The sequence below is a fragment of the Eucyclogobius newberryi genome, unplaced genomic scaffold, assembly GCF_026437365.1.
Source record: "Eucyclogobius newberryi isolate DKJ021-1_F unplaced genomic scaffold, fEucNew1.0.hap1 SCAF_6, whole genome shotgun sequence".
NCBI classification, from domain to species: Eukaryota; Metazoa; Chordata; class Actinopteri; order Gobiiformes; family Gobiidae; genus Eucyclogobius; species Eucyclogobius newberryi.
Genome location: NW_027316278.1, coordinates 13,530,743 through 13,552,049, shown reverse-complemented (window position 1 = coordinate 13,552,049; position 21,307 = coordinate 13,530,743). Strand labels below are relative to the sequence as shown.

General features: G+C 42.2%; 1 protein-coding gene across 10 annotated transcripts in view; it reads left to right on the top strand.

Moving 5' to 3' along the window:
- Positions 1–21,307, top strand: part of fbrsl1 (fibrosin-like 1) — a 305,613-nt gene that overhangs the window by 263,177 nt on the left and 21,129 nt on the right. For all 10 annotated transcript variants that reach the window (XM_072433233.1, XM_072433231.1, XM_072433232.1 and 7 more), the window contains one exon: positions 6,034–6,082. In XM_072433233.1, the coding sequence (XP_072289334.1) occupies positions 6,034–6,082 (49 nt within the window). The remainder of the gene's footprint in view (positions 1–6,033; positions 6,083–21,307) is intronic.

Sequence of the window (21,307 nt, the reverse complement as noted above, 5' to 3'; positions counted from 1 at the left end):
CTTTAGCGTCTCCTCGCGTTGCATTCGCCTTACGTTCAACAGGGTTCTGCTAACCCCCCCGTCCTTGTGGATCTGTTTTGATGGTTGCTGTCGGGCATTGAAGCTAAATGTATACAGTTGTTGCTATTCCCCACAGAAACACGGAGGCTCATCATAAACGACCACTCGGGGGGTCATTAAGTTTCTAGAGCAGTGCCGAGGACAAACACAGGACACATAATTAGTGCGTCTCCCCAGGTGCATTGTGGGAGCTGTAGTTCCAACGGTGCATGGCTAATGTGACGCTAATAGCTAAACATAGCATTAGTGTGGTGGGTTAAAGAGTGGCAATGTTTAACCGCCCTGAGTGGGTGCAAATGAACGTTTTAAATGGTTAAAAAAGAAAAGGGCAATGATGAATTTGTACTGTAAAGCTTGTAAACAGCTGTAATTGCAAGGAGAGTTGCACTTCAAAAGCATCTGTGACTCCTTTAAAGAGCATCATAGCGTCTGCAAATAACTGTTTTGCCATTAACTACTGCATTAGTTAGCTTTTTTTATTTTCAAACCTCTAAAGGGAATAATCTGCCCCTCTGAAGTGCAAATTTTTAAATATTCTGTTGGAATTCTTAAAAAGTCCTTGTTATATTTTTTGCTGCCCTTTATTGTTGAATAAATAGGAATATACTCAAGAAACACGTCATGTGAAAGCAGCACACACATCCGTATTTGCTGCGTCTTTGTTGGTAGGGAAGTACTTTTTATCTGGCCATTTTTGTTGCATTCACTCTATTTTTTGTTCAGAAAGTAACATTTTGTAAAGCCAGTCACAAACGTGTTAGACAATGGGATTGAAAGAACATTTAAGATTCCCCTGTTGTTTAGTCGTGGTTTTCGTAATCGTGAATAATCGTCAAATTTGATATCGTCGCACCCCTACTTGTTGTGAACATCGATTCCGTTATATTGAAACATTTCAGATTGTAATTCATTGGGTTGAATTGGCTATATTTTTAGCCCGGTAGAGTGGCAACAGAGGAGCGCGTGTGACAGTAGATGGAAATTGGAAGAGAGGGCAGTGAAGGAGGAAGCTGACAGTGATGAAATACCAAGCAGGAGCCAAATTAACACACCGCAGGCTTTTCCATATGTGTGTGTACGTGTGCGAGGAGAGAGAAGGTGTGGTGAGCTGTGGACAACCAGGTTCAGCCAGGGCAATTGAGAGCCCCATCGTCCATGCTGGATAGGTGCCATCCCGCTCACCTCTTCACTCTCCCCCTGCCCCCTGGTCTAGCTTTCACTCATGGTACCGGATAAGTCTTTTAGCCGCCTGTCGTGTCACACCAACCGACGCTGCACTTTGTAACGGAGCGTGCGTTTGGCTGTGTTGCTTCATCTGCGCCGAGACATTTGACCTAGTCATTTAGCTGTCAGCGAAGAATGTATCGACATGCTCGCTTCCTGCTGTCTATTACTTCTGATTATATACAAGCAGATTATATACAAGCCAATGCTCCCCTATGTTTTACAGTGAAGTACACTTAAGTTTTAGGTATAGCAGTTTGCATTGTGTTTACAGTTCAATATCTATTTTAAAGTAAAGCATATACATCATTTCCATGTCTATTTATTGTCGTATACCTTCTATATAGTATTGCACATTGACTCCTGCTCGTATGTAATAGAGTAAAATTTGTTTGGCCTCTGTACAGATTTAATATAAAAGTGTTGGGAAGAACCTTGAAAAAGTATTTGGTTACAGAATACATTGCATTCAAATGTATTTGTAACATCGTGTTTCATGGTCGAATCAGAGTGCTGTATTCTGAATGTTTAGAATACTTTCACATTAGGCTGATTTATACCATAGCGTAAAAAGCAACATCGGATGAAAACAACTCGATGCTTGTTTCACAATTTGTTCTGCATTTATTTATCACTGAATGCAGATGGAGAAACTGTACACACACTCACCACAAGAGCAATGTTTTACTCCTTCTAATCCCTTGCAGATTGAAACTTAAGATCAAATGCCACATTATATTTTATATTCTGTATTCTGTAAAAGCAGTTCACTGGGTCAAAATAAGACCTCTGTGTGCTGTCTACATCTAATTAAAGCCTTTTTATTATCTGCAGACCAATGCTGGTGTGCTGTTAGCATGCTAACCTAGGGCTGCACAATTTGGTTATCAGCTTTTATATCAGACAATATTTAGTTTTCCGTAGAGGAAATTAAAAAAAGTGCTTACAAACTTAACGCGTGGATAATTAAGATGCTCAGAATGCGTTGAGAAAGTCTGAACCTCTTCAAATGCCTTGAATGCCTTTGATCACGTTTGCATGTTTTTCATTTAGATAAAGTAATGATGTTTGTTGAAAGTTATGTATCTACTACTACAATTTCACGTTATAAAGTGGCCTACAACAGTCTGTCGAGAACATGTGGCAGATGACTCTGAACTAAATTGTAATTACAGTCTTTGCTTGCGTGAACCACAACAAAGCTAACAAATGGTTTCTACAGCTGGTTTGATCGTCCTGTGTTTAAAATAGCCGTGGAAAGACGGCAATGTTTTCTGCTGTGTTTAAAATCAGACATGCTTTTGCTGTTTTTCCTTCTAAAAGTGCTCGGATCAAAGATGGATGGCGTTAGGTTTGTTTGATGTATCGCAGGGTTGCGCAGGGAGGTCGGCGCTGGGCGGTCATATTGGTCTCTCAGCAGTCTTCACTAAATGAGGTTAATTGAATGTGGGTAATTGCTGACCCCACTGTCTCAGATCACAGCCTTAACTGATCAATGCCTTTTCATAAATGTGTACCCCAAGGTCACTCACTTGATTATGTTGCAATCCCTGGCTGTGTAAATTGCCTCGCTTGGTTGGACGATGCTGTAAAATCATGCACGGTGGCGTTTATGAATAAATGTGCAATATATCCCAACTCTGATTTTAGGATTATGTCGCCTTCAGCATTAACTAAAAGTGATGCACATGCACAATTCGTAAATAATCTTTCTTCCTCATTCTGAGCCTGGGCATCTAAGGCATTTTTCACTCTCTCTAAATGTGTCTCTCATTGCTCACTGGAGTTCCTGCCTCTCCCTCTGTGGCCGTGCTGTTATCGGGAGATTTATGTGGCCAATAATTCAGTAGTGTTCAGGGAAGTTGGAGGACTTTTTAAAACAAACAGCAGTATAATTTGTAATTTGGCATTCCCTAAATCTGCGAGTGTGGTTGTGCCTGTGAGCCGGTGGGAGTTAGCGGCTGATGAAGGGTTTACTGGCTGCTCTCCTGTGTTAGCGCCTGCCGAGGAAACGGGAGGATTTCACAGCTGCTGAAAGCTGGGTTCTGGCTTGGTCCTCTGACCTCCTCCTCCCCCTTCTCAGTCTGCTGCTCTCTCTTTCCTTCTCTCTCCCTCTCTCTTTCCTTCTCTCTCCACAGTGCTTTCCTTAGGGAGCTCTTGTGTGGCTCAGAGGAAGCTGAATCATAAAGCATGGCTAATGAATAGAATAGAGAAGGAAAGCTGAGGTCTACTGACGGCCCTCCAGAGAGGAGGCCGGGCCCCTGAAGCCCCAGGCTCAAATAGCAGACGGCCCCCACAAAGGTCAGGCTTCCTGCGGCCCGCTCCAAGGGTTTTTGGCTTCCAGGCAAGTGGCTTGAATTTCCCCCATTATTTTTTTAAACGTTTAGATTTCCCTGTTTCCTTTGGAAAAGCTGGCCTTTGCTCCTTTCCCTTTATAGTATATATTTTCCCGCTCTGCCTCATCTTTCCCTTCTGTTTTTCATGGCAGCCAGGGCTGTCTCAACATAGAGAGTGTGAAGAATTTGTTATACATGACCTCCACACACCACAAACATAGGCAGTTCTAAGTGGCAGCAGATCAGCCCGATGAAAAGATCAAGTTGGCCAGAAAGTTGGAGCAAAACAACTGCCAGGGCTCTGCTTTGACTTGCCTTTCAAGAAGTGCTTTGGTAAGCCGACCTTGTAATTGTGGATTATACAACTGACTCATGCAAACTTGGCAGGTGCAAAACACTAAAGCATTAAAACTAAATATCAGTTGTTCATGTTTCTTGAAATACATTTGCAATAGAAGGATTTTCAAACTCCGAGCTGGTTAAATGGCATGGGATCAGGGTCAGGGGCCTTACTGTAAACAGTGTTTGTTATGTCTCTGCCTCTCTGTGGATTACCACTTGGGCCATAACAACTGTTGTAACTGTTACATTGAGTTATGGCGTGACCTCCTTGTGTTTTTCTTGCTGTTGTGACCCCGTGCCACACTCGGAGCCAGCTCCCGTGTCCATTTGACAAGCTTCATTTCATTCCGGGCCCATATTTTTCTTGCCGGCGCTCTGGAGGTTGGGAGAGCTGAGGCTTGGTACTGAAGCGTTTAATGTCATCCAAAGCTAACAAAGACGCTGTGTTGTAGCTTGACGCCCTGGTTCTGGGAGACTGAACCAGGGCAATGCACCACACTCGCTCTTCCTTTTGCCTCAGTCTTCTGGCTTCGTTTACTGTAAAAGGAAACAGGAAACAACTCGATTCAAGTGTCTATGTCCCAATTTGGCCTTATCAAAACACATCTGAAGTGGCACTTAAAATGTGGTAATGGCCCAATGAATAACCTAACCTTGCTTCAGTGCTTTATTTCTGCATTTGCAATAAATATTTGCTAGATAGGTATTTCATTTTGTCTTTAATGTATCCTTAATTACGGTTCTAAATACATTGACAGACTGTGTACGATGGGGAATATTATTATAGTATAGTATTATAGCGTTGCGTTCATTTTCTAAAGTTCAGAACTTCCTAATATAAACAATGAATTTGCAATATTTGTGATGCTAATTATCAGTATTACTGGTTTTATTTTGGCTCAGCAAGCGATGAATAAAAAATCAAGTGAATAGTTGTGTTGACAGAAATGCTGCTTACAGTAAAGACCTATTACTCTGAGTGGAGCTATTCCAAGTGTCTAAAGCCTCCCTTGAAGTGCTATCTCTTAGTACTGTTTTTGTACAACTATCAAGCGCAGACAGACACATTATGTGGAGAATGGAGGCACAGTGGCAGTGAAAGAGAAATTGGGAGGTCTTGGAGAGAAGAGGACGTCCTCCAAACACTTGTGAAGAACTAAGAGAGATGCCAAGGACAGCCATCTGTGTTTACACAATCATTTGCTTTCTCTCACTGTCTCCGTCTCTGATTCACTGTTCATTCTTTACATATGCTCCCTTTGCGCCGCATAAAACACAAACACGGCAGTTAAGGATACTTGGGCCCTTTGGGTGGAACATATGTTGGGCTTGTGGTGCAATTTACAAGTCTGCCGAACCCAGATGAAATGAGCTGGAGCAATGGGAAGCCGTAACTTTAAACAAAGACTTGATACGGCCTGACATTATGGGCTAAGAAGGATTTTCATTGTTGGCGCTATCTTCCAAGCACACTGCCGTTTTGCTGCAGGAGTTTGCACAATGCCAGCTTTTGTGTGATTGGAAAACTGTTGGGTCATAATGTTTAAAGTTTTCCCATACTACATGTGTATTTTTATTGAATGTATGGTGTGTTTTGATTTGCCTGTGCCTGTGCCTGCCAGAGACTATCCATCTGTGGAGGAAAATACCCCAAATGTTTAGTCTGTAGTTCATGCTTGTCTCGCAAATATTTCAGCTAACCTTGATTCAAATATTTGCTGTTCAGTACATGTTTTGTAAGAGATAATCTCATCTCTGATTTCAGATTCTGTATGTTGTGAGTTGCGCTGATATGCCCATTGAAATATGCAATACACTTTAACTTTGAAGACACATTTTCCTTTTAAATATTTTTTTATGTGGCTCAACAGTGCCTCCTAATGTTAACTGATTTTAAGTGTCAGGTACGCACCGTGCTCCTCTCCCCGATTCTCCCTGGTTCTTTTCCAATAAACCTTCAAATGTTTTTTAGTTTAAGAAAATATTAGCAATCATCAATGTCAAAGGGAACACACTTGGCCAATGATTCTGTCTTGTAGATCCACTAATTATTTGTTTCTTGTTTTTGCAGGTGTCTGATGTAGTATCAGAGAGGTTCTTCTCTCCCACCACACCTAAAGGTAAGAGCCTTTGTTTATCATATTCTTGGCCTTTCTTCCTTGTCCACATTTCGGTTAACAACTAGTTTTTTAGCATATGTCCAATTTAAATGACATAAACAATGTCTGGTGACTACATATGCATACATTAGTGCCGAAGGGCTGAGTGGCGCTTCTTGGACGACCCCGCCAGAGGCTTAGCCTTCTGACATATTGGTTCATTAGAGGGGATTTAGAGCCTCCCTGCCACATGCTCCCACAAATGGGAACTTCCCCTCAGGCAATACAAGCTCTCTGACAGCCGGCCTGGGCCATAATGGATGCCAAAGAAAAGGAGAGAAAGAGCTTTGTCAGCGCCACAGACGACACCAGCTCAGTGTGTGCACATTCATGCGTGGATTACACAGCCATGTCCATGTGTGTGGAGGTTATTAGTGTGAACGTGTCCAAGTGTCCAGTCACTTCTTATAGACTGGTGCTCAAATTACATAGCACACATTTTATGTGGACACAGACTTGTGTCTGTTACTGTACAGTGTAAATGCACAGAGATGGCTGTCAGAGCAAGCAGGGGGAAGGAGGTGTGACGGACAGCAGCAGAACCAGCAGAGCCCTCCAGGGCATAGACTGAGACACAGGACCATTAACACAAGTTAAGGAGGAGCAGGAGCTGCTCCACTGTGTAAAATAAAGAGCGACAGTGTAGGAAGTGGACTGTGGTTAGCTCTTTCAAATAAGAAGTTTTATGGGGTTTTTTACGTGTGTAGTATTAAACTATAACCTATGTTTATAATTGTGTTAATTGTAATCCACAGTAGTGATCTAAATGGCTTAACAGAAACGGATGCCTTGAGTTCCTCTTCAAAACTGTAGCAAGCAGCAGATTTTCATTATTGATTTAATTTATCCAACACGTATGACTGAGAGTCTGAACTAATGAGGATGTTTCTCATGGTTAAAAACATTTGACAAAATATGTCCCCTTCAAAGACGTATAAATTGATTGTATTTTCCCTAATACAGGGTTTGTCTTTTGTGTTTTACAAACATTGTATGTCGGTGTAATCCCTCATTCGTCCAGGCGTGTTCCATAGTAGAAAAAGCTTCAGTTGTAGTCATCTGGACTCAGTTAGAAAAAATAGACGTTTCGACTCTCATCCAAGAGTCATTGTCAATTGTATCATAAAAAGAACATTCTTGAGGATGACTGAGGGATTAATTGTACTTTTGCTCTAATCTGTACAGTACAAGTTTAGCTCTAATAGAGAAACCAGGTGTGCTCTATGATGACTTGTGAACAGCCAGTAAAAGCAGATAACATCCAGATTTGCATGGTTTAGATTTGACTAGAATGTGTCCTCACTCATCTGTCACAGTTTTACAAACATAACCAACTGTCCATAACAGCTGCATAGACGCATTATATCAATCATTACCTCATGGCTGTACGCACCGTCATGGTTTATAGAACAACAAACTACATGCCCTCAGTAGAGGAGTTGAGGATTACCACCTTGGAATTACACACACACACAATCCAATCAGAGTTAGTGTTGCTTGTCACACAGATCGACCAGATCCTGTTTGTGTAATGCACAAGAAAGCAACAAGATTAGCGGTGGGGTTAGGCGAGGCAGGGGAGAGGCTGCAGCAGCTTCATCAGCAGATCAAGTGATTTTGTGATGAATGCCGACGTTGTCACGCTCTGTTTTGTCTTATCTCTTAGTCCAATGTTGTTTTGAGTTCAAATCTGTTCTAAGACCCTGTTTAGTTTTTGCCTAGACTATTTTGCTCTGTATTAGTAAAAGATCTTGTAGCTGTTTTGGTTTAATCTAGAGTAGATCGTACATGTCCCATTGCCGGCCTAGGTCCTGTGGGGACAAATGGAAAGGCTTGCACTCTCTGATTGCTGTGCTGCTATTTGAGACGCACACAAGCATATGCCCACACATTATGTCACACATAAATATATAATGCTTTGATGGCTCCTGGAGGTAATGGCTGTTATTTCTTCCAGTGCTTCTCAGTGCTCTCAAACTTTATTCCAGGGAGCGTGTGCAAGTACAAACAGTTGAGGTTAGGGCCAAATTGCACACAGCCCCACAGTCTGTCATGTTAATGAAATGGTTCAGGGTTAATAGAAGAGACCAAAGACCAACATTGTAATCAGCCCATGCAGAGCGCTGTAATTATGCACACGGAACATGGTTATGGTTAAAAGCCAGACAAGCCTGCTTTCTTTATTTCACATTTGCTCTTGTTCTTTTTGTGTTTACAATACGCTGACTAGCATTTACAGACGTAGTATCTGTGATAACATGACCTTGCCAGAACCAACTACTATGCTTTTATCCTCATAGAGCAAACTATGTAAGAAACTACATCCTCACAATTATATTATTGTCCATGATTTGACTTTGAATCATTGAGACTTGCATTAAAAATTCACTATATGTTTTCTGGTGGACGGTCCGTCACTGGTTGTTTTATAAAAAGGCTCTATTACACTGTCTGAAATGTTCCACAGTGCGATATATACACTTGAATTGTTCAATTATTAAATAACACCCGTTATTGAATAATTTTAGTGCCAAGAAATAACTTAGTTGGGTGGAGTTTGCTGAGTTTTATGCCAGAGAACAACATCTCAGAGAATAGAATGCTTCAAACTCTTTACTCAAAAACATTATTATTCCTGGCTTAGTTTTATTTTGGCAGTTTCTACTATTACTTCAAATAATGGATTTTTAAAAAAGTGTGTTATAATATTGTTTTTTTTGCATCACAATGTTGTTCTACCTTTTAACCAACTGCCAGCAATGTTCTTTCTCCCTCACAATGTTGGTGTTTATGAGGTAGGAAGGTATACAGAACAGGCCAAGTATTATCTAACAGCTAACGTTTTTTTTTTTTATTTCCTGCCTTAAACCTCCGGCAAATTATTGATTTCTTGGAGGATGGCTTGTATAAGTAAAAGCACAGTGATAACCCAGTGCTGAGTTAAATGTCAGGGTTCACTTTTGTCACTTGCTTGAAGGCAATTGAGGAGCTAAAAGTAGCTACCGAGCATGTGCGATTCACCTCCGCAGAGTACATATAAACACTTATGGACGGACCACTTATGACATTTCACAATGCTACGCTTATGGAAGTGGTGGAGCGATATCGCCTCTACGTTGGCAGCTCGAAATATATTGGAATCCGCCATTGCTACGTTGAATGTCGTATGGGTTAGATACGGACAACGCTGTCAAGTGCTTATTAGTCTACCTTAGCTTTGGTGTTGTGGGACCAGACAAACCCAGGGGCATCTTCGGTTGTAGTCGGAGAAAGACTGGTAGAAAACCTATTTCTGAAGTGGATTTGTGCCCTTGTAATCCTGATTAATTTTGACCCGTTGTGCTCATTTTAAACAGAGCATTACAGTAAGCGTGAACACAGTGAGCTCCGGGGCGAAACCGGGAGCTTAGCGGCTTTGTGAGGCTTAGCTGCAGATGGCATTTTAAGCCGGACTTAATAAATTGTTTCCATTAAACTTACCGGCCCACACATACTGGATTAGACCGGTGGAACAAAGGAAGGAGAGACGTGAAAAACACACAATCACAGAGACAATGTGCCAATGCAGCTCTCTGACGCTCGGCTAATGTCTGTTCAAGGCTTGTGGAAGTGTGAAAGGTAGAAAACGGCTGGTGTTCAGCCATTGGACTCGAATGCAAAAAAATCAGCCTGGCTCAGTGATTATCGTGGATGCACCGACGTATTTGCTTAATTAACACGAGGTAAACAAACACAAACGGAGGCATAAACCATTTGGCTCGGCTGTGGATTTAGCGCTTATCCTCCAAATGTTTATATATAAACACAACATTAGCAATGTTCAAGCTTAAGGATTTAGGATCTTCCCATGGCCACAATGAAGCCTTTTATTTAGCTCACATCTCTCTTTGGCAATGGGAAATCAATTCTTTATAGTCGGACCCGCCTCGCTTTGCGTATTATCATTCTTTCCTCTTCCATATACTGTACTCGGCCCTATAGTCGTCTCATGCTTATTCCCCAAGCTCTTATTAAGTGCTACCCAGGTCTCTGTGTCCAATAGCTAATAGCTTTGCAAGCCTGTTCCCTCAATAGATGCTGAGTGGTCTTTGTTGTCGTTTGCACATCGATAAAATGGCTAAAGTATCCAAGTTTGATATGCCATAGTAGAGACGGCAGTTATACATGAGTTTGTTTACTGTCAGAGTAGTTTGTCTCATTCATGAAAGTTCGGTTGCATTACAATATCAAGTGAATTATTGATCAAATTATGCAGTTGTTGCTACACACAAACCGTTGTTTCTCGGGATTTCTTGTACCTAATGCATTTTATTGATATGTTTGATAAGAAAAATATGCTGTTTCGCTTATATAATATTGTTTTTTAAGTAATTTGATGTTACTCGAGTAATAAAATTCTGTAGTAAGTTACTGCTGCATCATTTTGGCGTTCTTGTCCCTCACGTGGAAGGAGGTGCACGGCACACTGAGAAATCACACAGTGTACCTTCCCCGCTGGTTTTGACTGCCTGGGAAAGTGGGAAAGAGTGAGATCGGAGAGAGAGGCAAGGTCAGAAGTAGTGGGGAGATTGAGGGCGGCCCTGGAATATTCAAGTAGATGGGAGTGCATGTTTGTATTCGTCCCGCTGCTCTTCCTCTGGCCAGGTCAATGTACGTATCACTAACCTCAGCAGCAGCTATAGCCTCGCTGTTTGCAGCCTCTCACCTATTAAATAATGAATGGAGGTTGACCCGCTGGCCGGCTAATCAGCTTTTCACTGCTGTTGAATTGGGAAAGAGGCTGTTGAGGCAGGCGGAGAGAGAGAGAGAGAGAGCTCTGCGTGTGTGGCTAGCTCATGGCCTGCTCGATGACTGGACGGCTGCAGGGATTGGGAAAAATAAAACAGCGCTGGGTCTGCTAAGGCTTCAGATTAGCAAAGCGCTGGAATTGAAAGCTGCCATCACTGCTGTGGAATTCCAGCCTGGACTAGCTCACCTTCAGTACTTAACGTGATTTATTTGGCATAGGCCTAAGAGCTTGCTCCAAATGCTTTCTTTATCCGAAAGGCCAACATTCAGACATTGACAGAGCACTTAAAGCTCTTAGGTTTGGGGTGTTTTGTGTCTGGCGATGGGATTTGACAGTTGTGTATGGGTAAATTTAAACATGGCTCTTGTCAGGAATCAAAAATGTGACCAACCTCATTTGTACATCTACTACCTTTTTAAGTTAAGCTTTTGTGGACTATACTCCTTTGTCCTGGCAGATCTGTGCATTTGTGCGTTTGCCTTCTAGTGAGAGGGTCTTGGAGTTGATTCTCTTGCCTGTTCTTTCTCTGTCTTGTTTTCCTCCAGGCTCCATTAACAACCCGGTAAAGGCGACAATAGTTGAGTTTAGTTTATAATTAAAATCCTCATTAGCTGAGCTTAACGGTCAGCTAATCTTTCTGGAGTCATTTAATTAAAATAAACAATCATAGTTTTGGCCGGGGTGCGACTTATATTTATACTTATACTTATACTTATACTCCGGAGTGACTTATATGTGATATTATTTGTTATTTTCACACTCGCAACTGCATTTCATACTCCAGTGCAACTTATATATGTTTTTTTTCTTCTCTATTGTGCATTTTTTGGCTGGTGCGACTTATACTCCGGTGCGACTTATAGTTCGGAAAATACGGTAATAGAAAAGGACAGATATAAAACATTTCAATCAATATTTACAACATATATGAAATACAAGATGCCAGTATTCAATTTTATGGTATTTTTTGCACACATACATTTCATTTATAGATAAATTATCCCTAAAATGTCTTCAATTTCATATAAAAACAAGTGTCTTTTGTGCCGTTTTTATCAGCGCTGACAGGAACACATTCCACTCTTTCATAGCCGTGTAAATAAAAACGCATTCGAGATGTTTGCGTTAGCGCTGAGAAATAAAATGCGCTCTTCAGAGGCACGTCAATAATCAATTAAGTCTTGCTTGGCCCTAACTACACTAAACAAATAAAATGCTAAAGGAGTTCAAAAGTGTGGTTCCTTTTTAAATTCTGTTCCATTAAAAGGCACGGGGGCAGTGAATGCAGCGGCGGCTTGTTTTTAGAAAGATGCTGATATTAACGCTCCCTTTTATAGATAGTGCTAATGCTGTTTGTGCAGTCGTCCCCGTCATTGAGATGAAAATAAATTGAGGGAGCGCAGCGAAGATAAGACACATGTTTAATTATTAATTGAGCCATTACTGATCGAGATTGCCTTTTCTGATTTTAAAGCAGGAAAGCCGGCTTCAGGGGCAGAAAAAGCAATTACAGAATTCCCTGCCTGCACGAACGCTGCCCACACCATGAGCTGAGCGAAGGCAGACAAAACACTCGCGCACACACTTACTCCGCCACGCTTCATAAATTATTTTTAAAAATCTTCAATATTTATAGCCTTTTAAATTACAATTACGTCATCATGTAGTATTTATGCGGAGTCAAAGGGCCGGACCACACTACCCACAATTCCTCAGAGCCTGACACCCCGAAGAGCTGACGGTGGGGAATTGTCTGCGCCTGTGCAACAATTTAGAAAGTGAGCCCTTTACCGTAATGGTTCTCACCGCCACGGCTTGTTTGCAAAGACGGTCTTTATTCACGGTGCACAGGCAATTATCTGGCTTTTAAAGTCATCACTAATATGTCATGCCATCCTGCCACTCCTGCGTGCACTCAGGATCCCCTTTGGAGCACCCAGTCCGTCCATTAGAACTGTGTCTGCCGCGTGCTAAGAGCCTAGCCTAGCGTAGTGCATCAAATATTAATAATAAGCCTCTGTTTGGTGTAACGTAATGCCAGAAAGAGAAGTCAATCAGTTTATACATTAATTTGTTTGTGATTCTTTGCACGTGGTCGTGGTGGACACCTGTCAGTCAGCCCCGTCGCGTGCGTCATACGAAGTCACGCCAAAACGCTTGTCACATTGACGGCCGTGTGATTACGCCCCGTTGTGCCAAACCGTGTCCATCGACTGGCTATAGATCCAGCTCGGGCCGCGATAAGGGAGCAATTACGGAATCACTAGAGGCCACGGGGGAGTTTTACAGGGAAATGGACGAGTATTTTATCTGTTGGAAAGTGCAGCATCCCGGCGTGTCTCAGGGTTGTGTCATCTCTCAGCCCGGTGTCTCGTAACCATTTACAGCTGGGGAATAGATTGTACAGATTCTGCCCAAAGACATCAACTTCGCACAACACAGATAATTTGTCCCCCAAGTGCTGCCACTTTATTTCAGGTAATACGGTAAAATGGCCCCAAGCTCTGGCCTTTTTCAAACACCTTCTTTTCCCTCTACCGCAGCTCAGTCAAGTACAGTTTTAGCAGCAGGTTTCACATTAGCAATAACCCAGGCGAGGTTTTTGAATTTGAGCAGACGTTTCAGTGGAAAGACGTTTGACATTATAATATTACATCTAGTATGTAATATTATTTTTGCCAAAGCGGCACATCAGTCAGTGCTTAGTTGTTCATTAATCCTTCATCATGGTACTAATGTTGTCACAAATCTAATATTTCAAATCTCGATACTAAGGTTTGATATTTCATACCATACTGATACAAAAAGAAAATGTTTTTAAACCATATAATATGTTTTCCACACACAATAATATGTAGTTGTTCCTTGATTATTGCCACGTTGTCTCATATTACTTCTGATGTATGTTTTGTTGTTTTATATAGTTTGAATTGACACTTATTCTGATGAGTATATAGTAGGGCTGGGCGATATATATGAATATTTAAGATATATTTTAATGTTTACAAGGTTTGAGAAGAATTTTATTTTGAATGAAAAGAACTACCTACCTGGTTGAAAGAGCAAGATATTCAATTAGCTCTGTTTACAGTTTATTTAATGCAAATCTTACACGACACACCAAAAGATATGATTTGTGATCCAAATCGTCCAGCCCTTGTGTGTATCAAATGATGTCTGTAGATCCATTTTTTTAAAACCCAAATAGGTACTCCCGCCCATAATCCAATGTCTTTTACATAGTAATAATGGGAGAATAAAAAATAATCTTGTACTTAATTGTATTTAGCTCAGGGTGTTTCCTAAAACCCTCCTAAGAGTTTAATTTTGTTTATTTTTTATTTTATTTTCTACAAGCGATATCAAACATTTCGAAAGGATATAACTCCAGGGAGCAAATCTCATGCCATCTTCTTCGGTCTAATCTTAATCCTCCTCCAGCGCACAGCATTGCAAGGAGGCATTTTCTTTGTTTACTTGGAAGAATACATGACCGGCGTCTTATCACTGCTGTCAGGCCTGAAATGCAAAGCGTGTCGCCTGTGATCACTCGCAGGTTTTCTTGTTTTTTAATCCTTTATTCCCACATCTAGCCTGTCTGCCAGCTAGAGTGGCTTCTTTCCCCCCTCCCCATGCTTGTTTGAAGATCCCGCTTCCCCACTACGTGCATTTTAAACTGATCCGCGTGGAGCCCGACGTTGTTTGCAGATGAAGCCGTTGAACGCTCATTGACAAAGCCAGATGGTGAGCGATTGTGGCCAAACACGACGCGCTTTTGGATAATGTAAAATCGCTGGCAGGAAGACCGTCGTCAGCCGAGATGGATATTACGAACATGCTTGTAATGGATTGAACATTTTGGGAAGCGGTTCACACGGGTTTATAAAGATGGGGGGGGAGCTTTGCCAAGAACGCAGCGGATGTAAAACGCCTTGGATTCCGCAACGGACAAGGACATCGGCACATTAGAACAAGGAGTGTGCCAAAGAGGATTGTGGGTAGAAATGAGGTGAACCGCGAAGAGAAATCTCAAATCATACCGAATTTAAAGTATTGCCAGATGGGTGGTCCAACTCGGCTGATTATTCAGCGTTACAAGCTCATACTTTTTTAGTTGCAGCATATTCATATCCATGTTTCTGTCAGGGCCTTGTCATAACCGCTCTCTCTCTCTAGGCAATGGCGCAGGCTTGGACTAGTATAGTGTTTCTGACAGAGAGCAGTGTCTGAAAAGTCGTGTGGTTGCGTACAACACTATTAGCCGAGCCATTACGGAGCTTAGCACATGGCGGAAGCGTGGTAACCTGATCCGCTCTGCTGAGAAAGGGCAAGTGTTCGGGCCGTGGTGCCATTAATCGTCCACTGTTTGTGAACAAGCAACCGGTAATTCGCTCGGACACATAGCCGTGCATTCTGCCTGTTTTTCGAGGGAGGGGTGTTGAAAGACGAACATGAACAGTGCGGTCTGATCCAATATTCAAGCGGTCATCTGTTTGGCTGTTTTTGGCTGAACTCCCCGCGCTGGGCTCTGGTGGTGGTGGTGGTGGTGGGGCCCCCGATGGCCACTGGCTGACTGTAATAACTCATTCAGCAGAGGATGGACCCAGGCCCCTCTCCCTGGCTGCTGGGAGAGGGCTGGGACTGCACTGCTATTTGCTTTGGGAGGCTCCAATGCCACAGGACCCACACTGGAAGTCCCATTCATAGATACAGGCGCTGTGTGTTAACTGTGTACCATATGTCCTTACTAGTAAGTTCAAAATGCGCTCTACTTGTTGGGAAATATGCTATTGAGTTACCGTATTTTCCGGACTATAAGTCTTTTTTTTTATAAGACTTTTTTCATAGTTTTGGCCGGGGTGCGACTTATACTTATATTTATACTAATACTCCGGAGCGACTAAATTGAGTGATATTATTTGTTATTTTCACACTTGAAACCGCATTTCATACTCCAGTGCGACTTATATATGTTTTTTCTTCTCTATTATGCATTTTTTTGGCTGGTGCAACTTATAGTCTGGAAAATATGGTATATATGTATATATTAATTGTAAGTAGGGGTGTGTAATACTAATCCTAATCCTGATAACGATATTCAGAAAATATTCTGTCAATCCAACCTTAAGGGGTTTTAACTATCAGACAAATGTAAAATGTCTGTAAAATGAATCAATCTCAAAAGTGCAGAGATATTACCTCGTAATCTTTTTTATTTTTGCATTTTGCAGCATGATATGCTCAATATTACAATTTTGCATATGTTAAATACAATATTCACAATAATGCCCTTACATTAATCGATTTATGGCCCACCTCTAATTGGAAGCATAAAAATAAACTATAAACTACGCTCATTATATTCTATTAATCCAATATTATACGTCTCTCCAGAAATGGGAACGAAATTGCCCATGTGTGGACAATAAAGGAATATATCTTATAAATACAATGTTCTTCTTCTATTTTTTACTGCTTTGTTTACGAGCACGACTTCAATCACAAAACAATTCCAACGTTGCATCTGCCGTCTTAAAATACAGGGCTACAAAAATCCTCTTTTGTTTTGTGTTTCGATTCGGAACAGCTGCCTTTCTTTTATTTGGAAGAGATCAATATATTGCGATTGCCTGTGTGTAATAACGCTGGTATTGACTCGTCCGCTGCTGAGTGCTGGGCCCATACTGGAGAGGCTATGGTCCTTATCAGCAGAGGCACAGTGTATTAAACTATAGCGCTTGGCGTAGCACTCACCTAATCCAGGGAGCAGGTGCCGCAGGAGTCCAGGCGGAGTGGTCATGTTTTTCAGGCAGGACGAGCCATCTGGGGTCCCTGTACTTTATGGTGCTTAAGTGTGACACTCCCAACACTTACCTTTTAGCTGCACACAATAATCTCAGCACTGGCAGATCAGAAATTGGAGAGCGAGAGAGAGAAGGGGCTTTCAGAAGAATTTATAGGGTTTGATGCGGTGTGGCGAATTCATGGAGCAGTCGGACACACTTGCCGGCTTGATTTTGATTCCTCTAACTCTCTCAGTGTTGTTTTGTCATGTGCTGTCCAAAATATGTCGGGCAAAAAGAAAAGTGTTTTAGTATTTTGTTTTGTCGCGTCAGTCCAACAGTTTTCCGGAGCCTTGTGTTATTGTTGTGTTATTGTTTTTTCCTTGTGGAGTCTGTTTCATCTCACAAGAGATTTTGGCTCGTAGCATTTTTTGTTCCCCGTTCACCACAGACTGACAGAGCAACATACTCACATTCGCACATTTCCCCCAAACTGACGCGCCGCCTTCGCACTGCAAACAAATCAATTCTTCACTTGCTTTACTTGGAAAGCCAGCCATTGGGACATTGAGGTGCATACGTGTTGAAAACAAGGCAGGTGTCGTGAGGTGAGATTACTATATTATATGCTTATTAGTGTTGTCAAACTCAATTTCGATACTAATGAATGTACTTGATTCTGTATACTGCTTTTGAAATTACAAATTATAGCAAAATGATTGTACTTTCTTTATTAAACATTGTGGTCTTATTCTAGTTCTGATAAAGCTCAAGGTCCTTTTAAAATTGTACAGGAAAAGTCACATTTTGAGTATCGATTAGTATCTGATTTTTGATCATTTTGACAACCCTAATGCCTATTTTTATTGGCTTATCACAGCATGCTAAAAAAAACAATTGATAATAATAAGAGTGAGAGTAATGAGTTAATGAGAGTAAGAAAATATATTACAGGTCGATAAGAAAAGCATAAAAACACATTTGAATATTCATGTGTGTTTTGATATTTGTAGCTCCTCGTTATACAATGCGATTGTCTTCTTTGTGCCAGTCCCAAGCCAGTGTAAGTGATGGCTGCATTAGATGCATTAATGCATCTGAAACCTAATTTGCCAAATCAATATAATTCATTATTGAGTGATTTGCTGTTGCAACTCCCAGAAGGGAAAAGCTAGATGGAATAATAATGATTTGTCTGCATGTAGCTTATGGGAGCAGCTTGTGGTGAGACCTGTAGCAGGACTATAGGTCAAAATTGGGGTCTTGTCACCATTAGTTTACTCAACACTGCCCATACCTTATTAACTCAGCTCTCGACCTCTCCATTTCTCGACACATTCTCTAATCAAGAATGATAAATTGGGTGCGAGGAAGGACGCAGCGAGTGTTTGCAAACTGAATACAGCCTCTAGTGGTGACACTTTTCAGCAGCGATGAAGGGCATTAGCGGGCGGGACTGATTTTGACGAGGGCTTTTGTGTGTGTTTGTCTGGCTAAGCCCTGCATGAGAATTATTTCAAACATCTCCACCTTGTCTATCACCAGGCAGCCACAACATATTCCACTCTTTCAACAGCACAAAAAGCTCCAGGATTAGAGAGGAAAGTGATTGCTGTAAGAAAAAAAAACATGCTTGTATCTACTGGGACCTTGTTTGGCATGGGAGTATTTGTGGAGGGGGAAATGGCAGTCTGCTATTTGACAGATGCAGGGTCTGTGTGTAGGCCTAATTACACAGTATTTTCTGAGGAGTATTACAGTAGTAGAACACTCCTATAGAATGTGCATTGATTGCATCTGGGTTATACTGGACAGTGCATAACCCCCCAAAGGCCCTTTAGAAATCTAAAACCTAAATCCACACCAGAGTCCTATATTTAGGCAAATCTCCCACTGCTGCCAAGAAGGTTGTCTCCAGAAAGGCATCTGACGTAAAACATACAGTGCTCAAATGGTAGCACTGCAAGAAAATGTGCTCTGCCAAAAACAATGGCAAACTGGGCTATCGATTACATGCGTATTTTTGCCGTTTTGAATTGTTTGTGTCTTGTGATGAGTTTCTACGACACTTTGAAATGGCTGCAGCTGCACGTCAGAACCTGGATCAGTCTAGTGGAGAACAGAAGCCCAGGCCAGTAGCAACAGCCTGTTGTGAGTACGTAAACATGACAAGTAGAAACAACAGTGGCAGATGATTGATGGTGCATAATGTCTACCATAGAAACACCACCTGCATCAGTATTCTTGGTTGCAACAGCTTTGAATATAGTATTGTGAAAATGGCTGTTTCTATTTGCATGAAGCAGGTGAGTGGTCTTATCTAAACAGCAGATAGTAAAATAAATTCTGGCAGAGCAAACACAAGTCCCACACACTTAAGGTGGGGAATAATGTTTGTCCTTCCTCTTTTCACTAAACTGCAACAGCTGCTTTTGTCAAAACACTGGATGAGGTATGGAGGGCGATTGGAAGCTGTCAACATCCAATTGTTGCTTTGTTTTCAGAGTGAAGAGTTAAAATGGTGATGGAGGTGGAGGAAAGAAAAGACATGCAGGCTCTTTCAGCCCACTGTCATGCCACTTAGGATTTGTTGAAGGATTTTCACCCAGCCATTTCCCTTCCATGGAGAAGTAATCAGCACTGCACTGAAAGATAATATTATATCCACTTAGAGCATGCAGGCTTCATGCATGTTGGTACAAGATGCCAAGCAGCAGAGCAGGGCTTCTGTTTACATTGCTAAGAGCTCATTCCCTGCATTTCTGCATGGACTTGAAACCTTCGGCTAAATCTGTGTCTTTCAGTCTCTAACATCTCATTCTCTCTCAGTCTCGCTTGCTTTTCCGCCACTGTAGCCATTCTCTGTGGATTTTGAGCCAGCTGGTGGGCTAATAGAGGATGCTTTTCCTGTGGGGAGCCACAGTGATACTGTTCAGGCGTTAGTCGAGCTTAAGTAAAGCTGACACGCTGTTGAAGAACTGCAGCCCACACTGAGCTCTATAGCAGCATGTGGAGCAGCTTTGAAAAGGTCTTAAAGGTATAGCAAACACAGAGGCTGCCACTGTCCTCCCACCGCTGTGCTGTGATGTAAGAAGCGGGAGTTAAGTCCTTTATTAGAAGTGGCAGGCGTTGTCTCCAGTCACTACAATAATTGCAGCGCCACGCCACTGCAGTAATCAATTGAGACAGCTGCTACTGCGGCGTTCAAGTCCATCAGGCAGGCGTGCTATGCTAATTAATGAAATGATAAGGCAAGGGCTTGCCGCAGAGCACAAATAACTCTTCATGGCTCCCCTTCATTCTCAAACAGCTTTTCCGCCTATTGCTGCTCTGTCGGCCGTCTCACTCCAGCAGTCCGGGGGGTCAGGGGTCGGTCAGGGGTCAGCGGCAGTGAAAAGGGTCACATACCGGCGGAGCAGGGTGGGCCGTGTCTGAGGAGCCATTAGACCTCTCTGTTGAAAGTTCCAAGATGACCAGCTTTTGTTTCGGTGCTTCCAGTGGTGTTGACCTCGACGACTGGGCCGCCTCGTATAAAAGCTGCGAGTGATGGCTGTCGCAAAGCACAGGCCTTGGTCAGAGCTGTCACAGGGGGGGCTGGGTCTTGACATTGAGTCGACCGGACAGCGTTTCCATCAGAGCCATTGGAGGGTCAGTGCATTCTATAAAGGTTAATATGGAGACAAAACTGGTCAAACTGTTGTATTTATTTTTACTTTGCCACCATCGCCAACCCTCATTACATTCCTACATGTCCCCATATGTCCCAAAAGAGGTGAGTGGTGGTGCCATATGGTTGGACTGGTAATATGTGCATGGAGCCTGATTTATCTCCCGTTTCTGTTGCCAGCTTTCTAAAATGAACATTAGGTTCTCAATACCTTCCTGGGCTTCAACTCTAAATGTGTTACAGCATCAGAGCAATGCCCATTTAGTCGCCATCCCCTCCTTTTGTGCGAGACAGAGGGACGTAATTGAAACGTGCCAGCTGTCTCCACTCTGCGACTATCTTGGAAAGCTCTTGTCTCGTCCACTCTCCCATTAACATCTCAGAGTGATTTGCTAAAATGTTGCCTGTTTGGCTCCTGTCTCTTTACCAGCTTGGAGATGCTCAAGGCAGATTAAATAGTGTGTGGCAAACCAAGCGACTGCAAATTCCTCCCATCATTTTTATTATGAGCACAACACTGCTCGTCCCTTCTGTTGCACTCTTGTAGAATTATTTTGTTGAAATCACCCTGCCTGTTTTATGACTGAATACCTCACAGCAATGAAGTGCAGATTGGCAAACCTGCTGCTTCCGGCCTTCTGCCATGTATCTGCTGCAGCCATCTTCCACAGTCAGTCAGTCGTGAGCGCTGCCTTGGCTGCTCGTCTGGTGAGCTTTAAAACACAGATCATTGCAAACTGAGGGAAAACGCAAATCGTCGCTTAATCTCCTTTTATGAATTGACACTAGGGCTGCCACAATGAAACGACTGATCGTGACATTGACTATAAAACACAAGAGTATTGATTATGCTCTATTTAGACGCATTAAAGGAGCTTTACCTGTTTTTTTCTGTCTTTAAATGTTAAAAAGTCGTTACTTTTAAACTCTTTAAACTACCAGAGTCC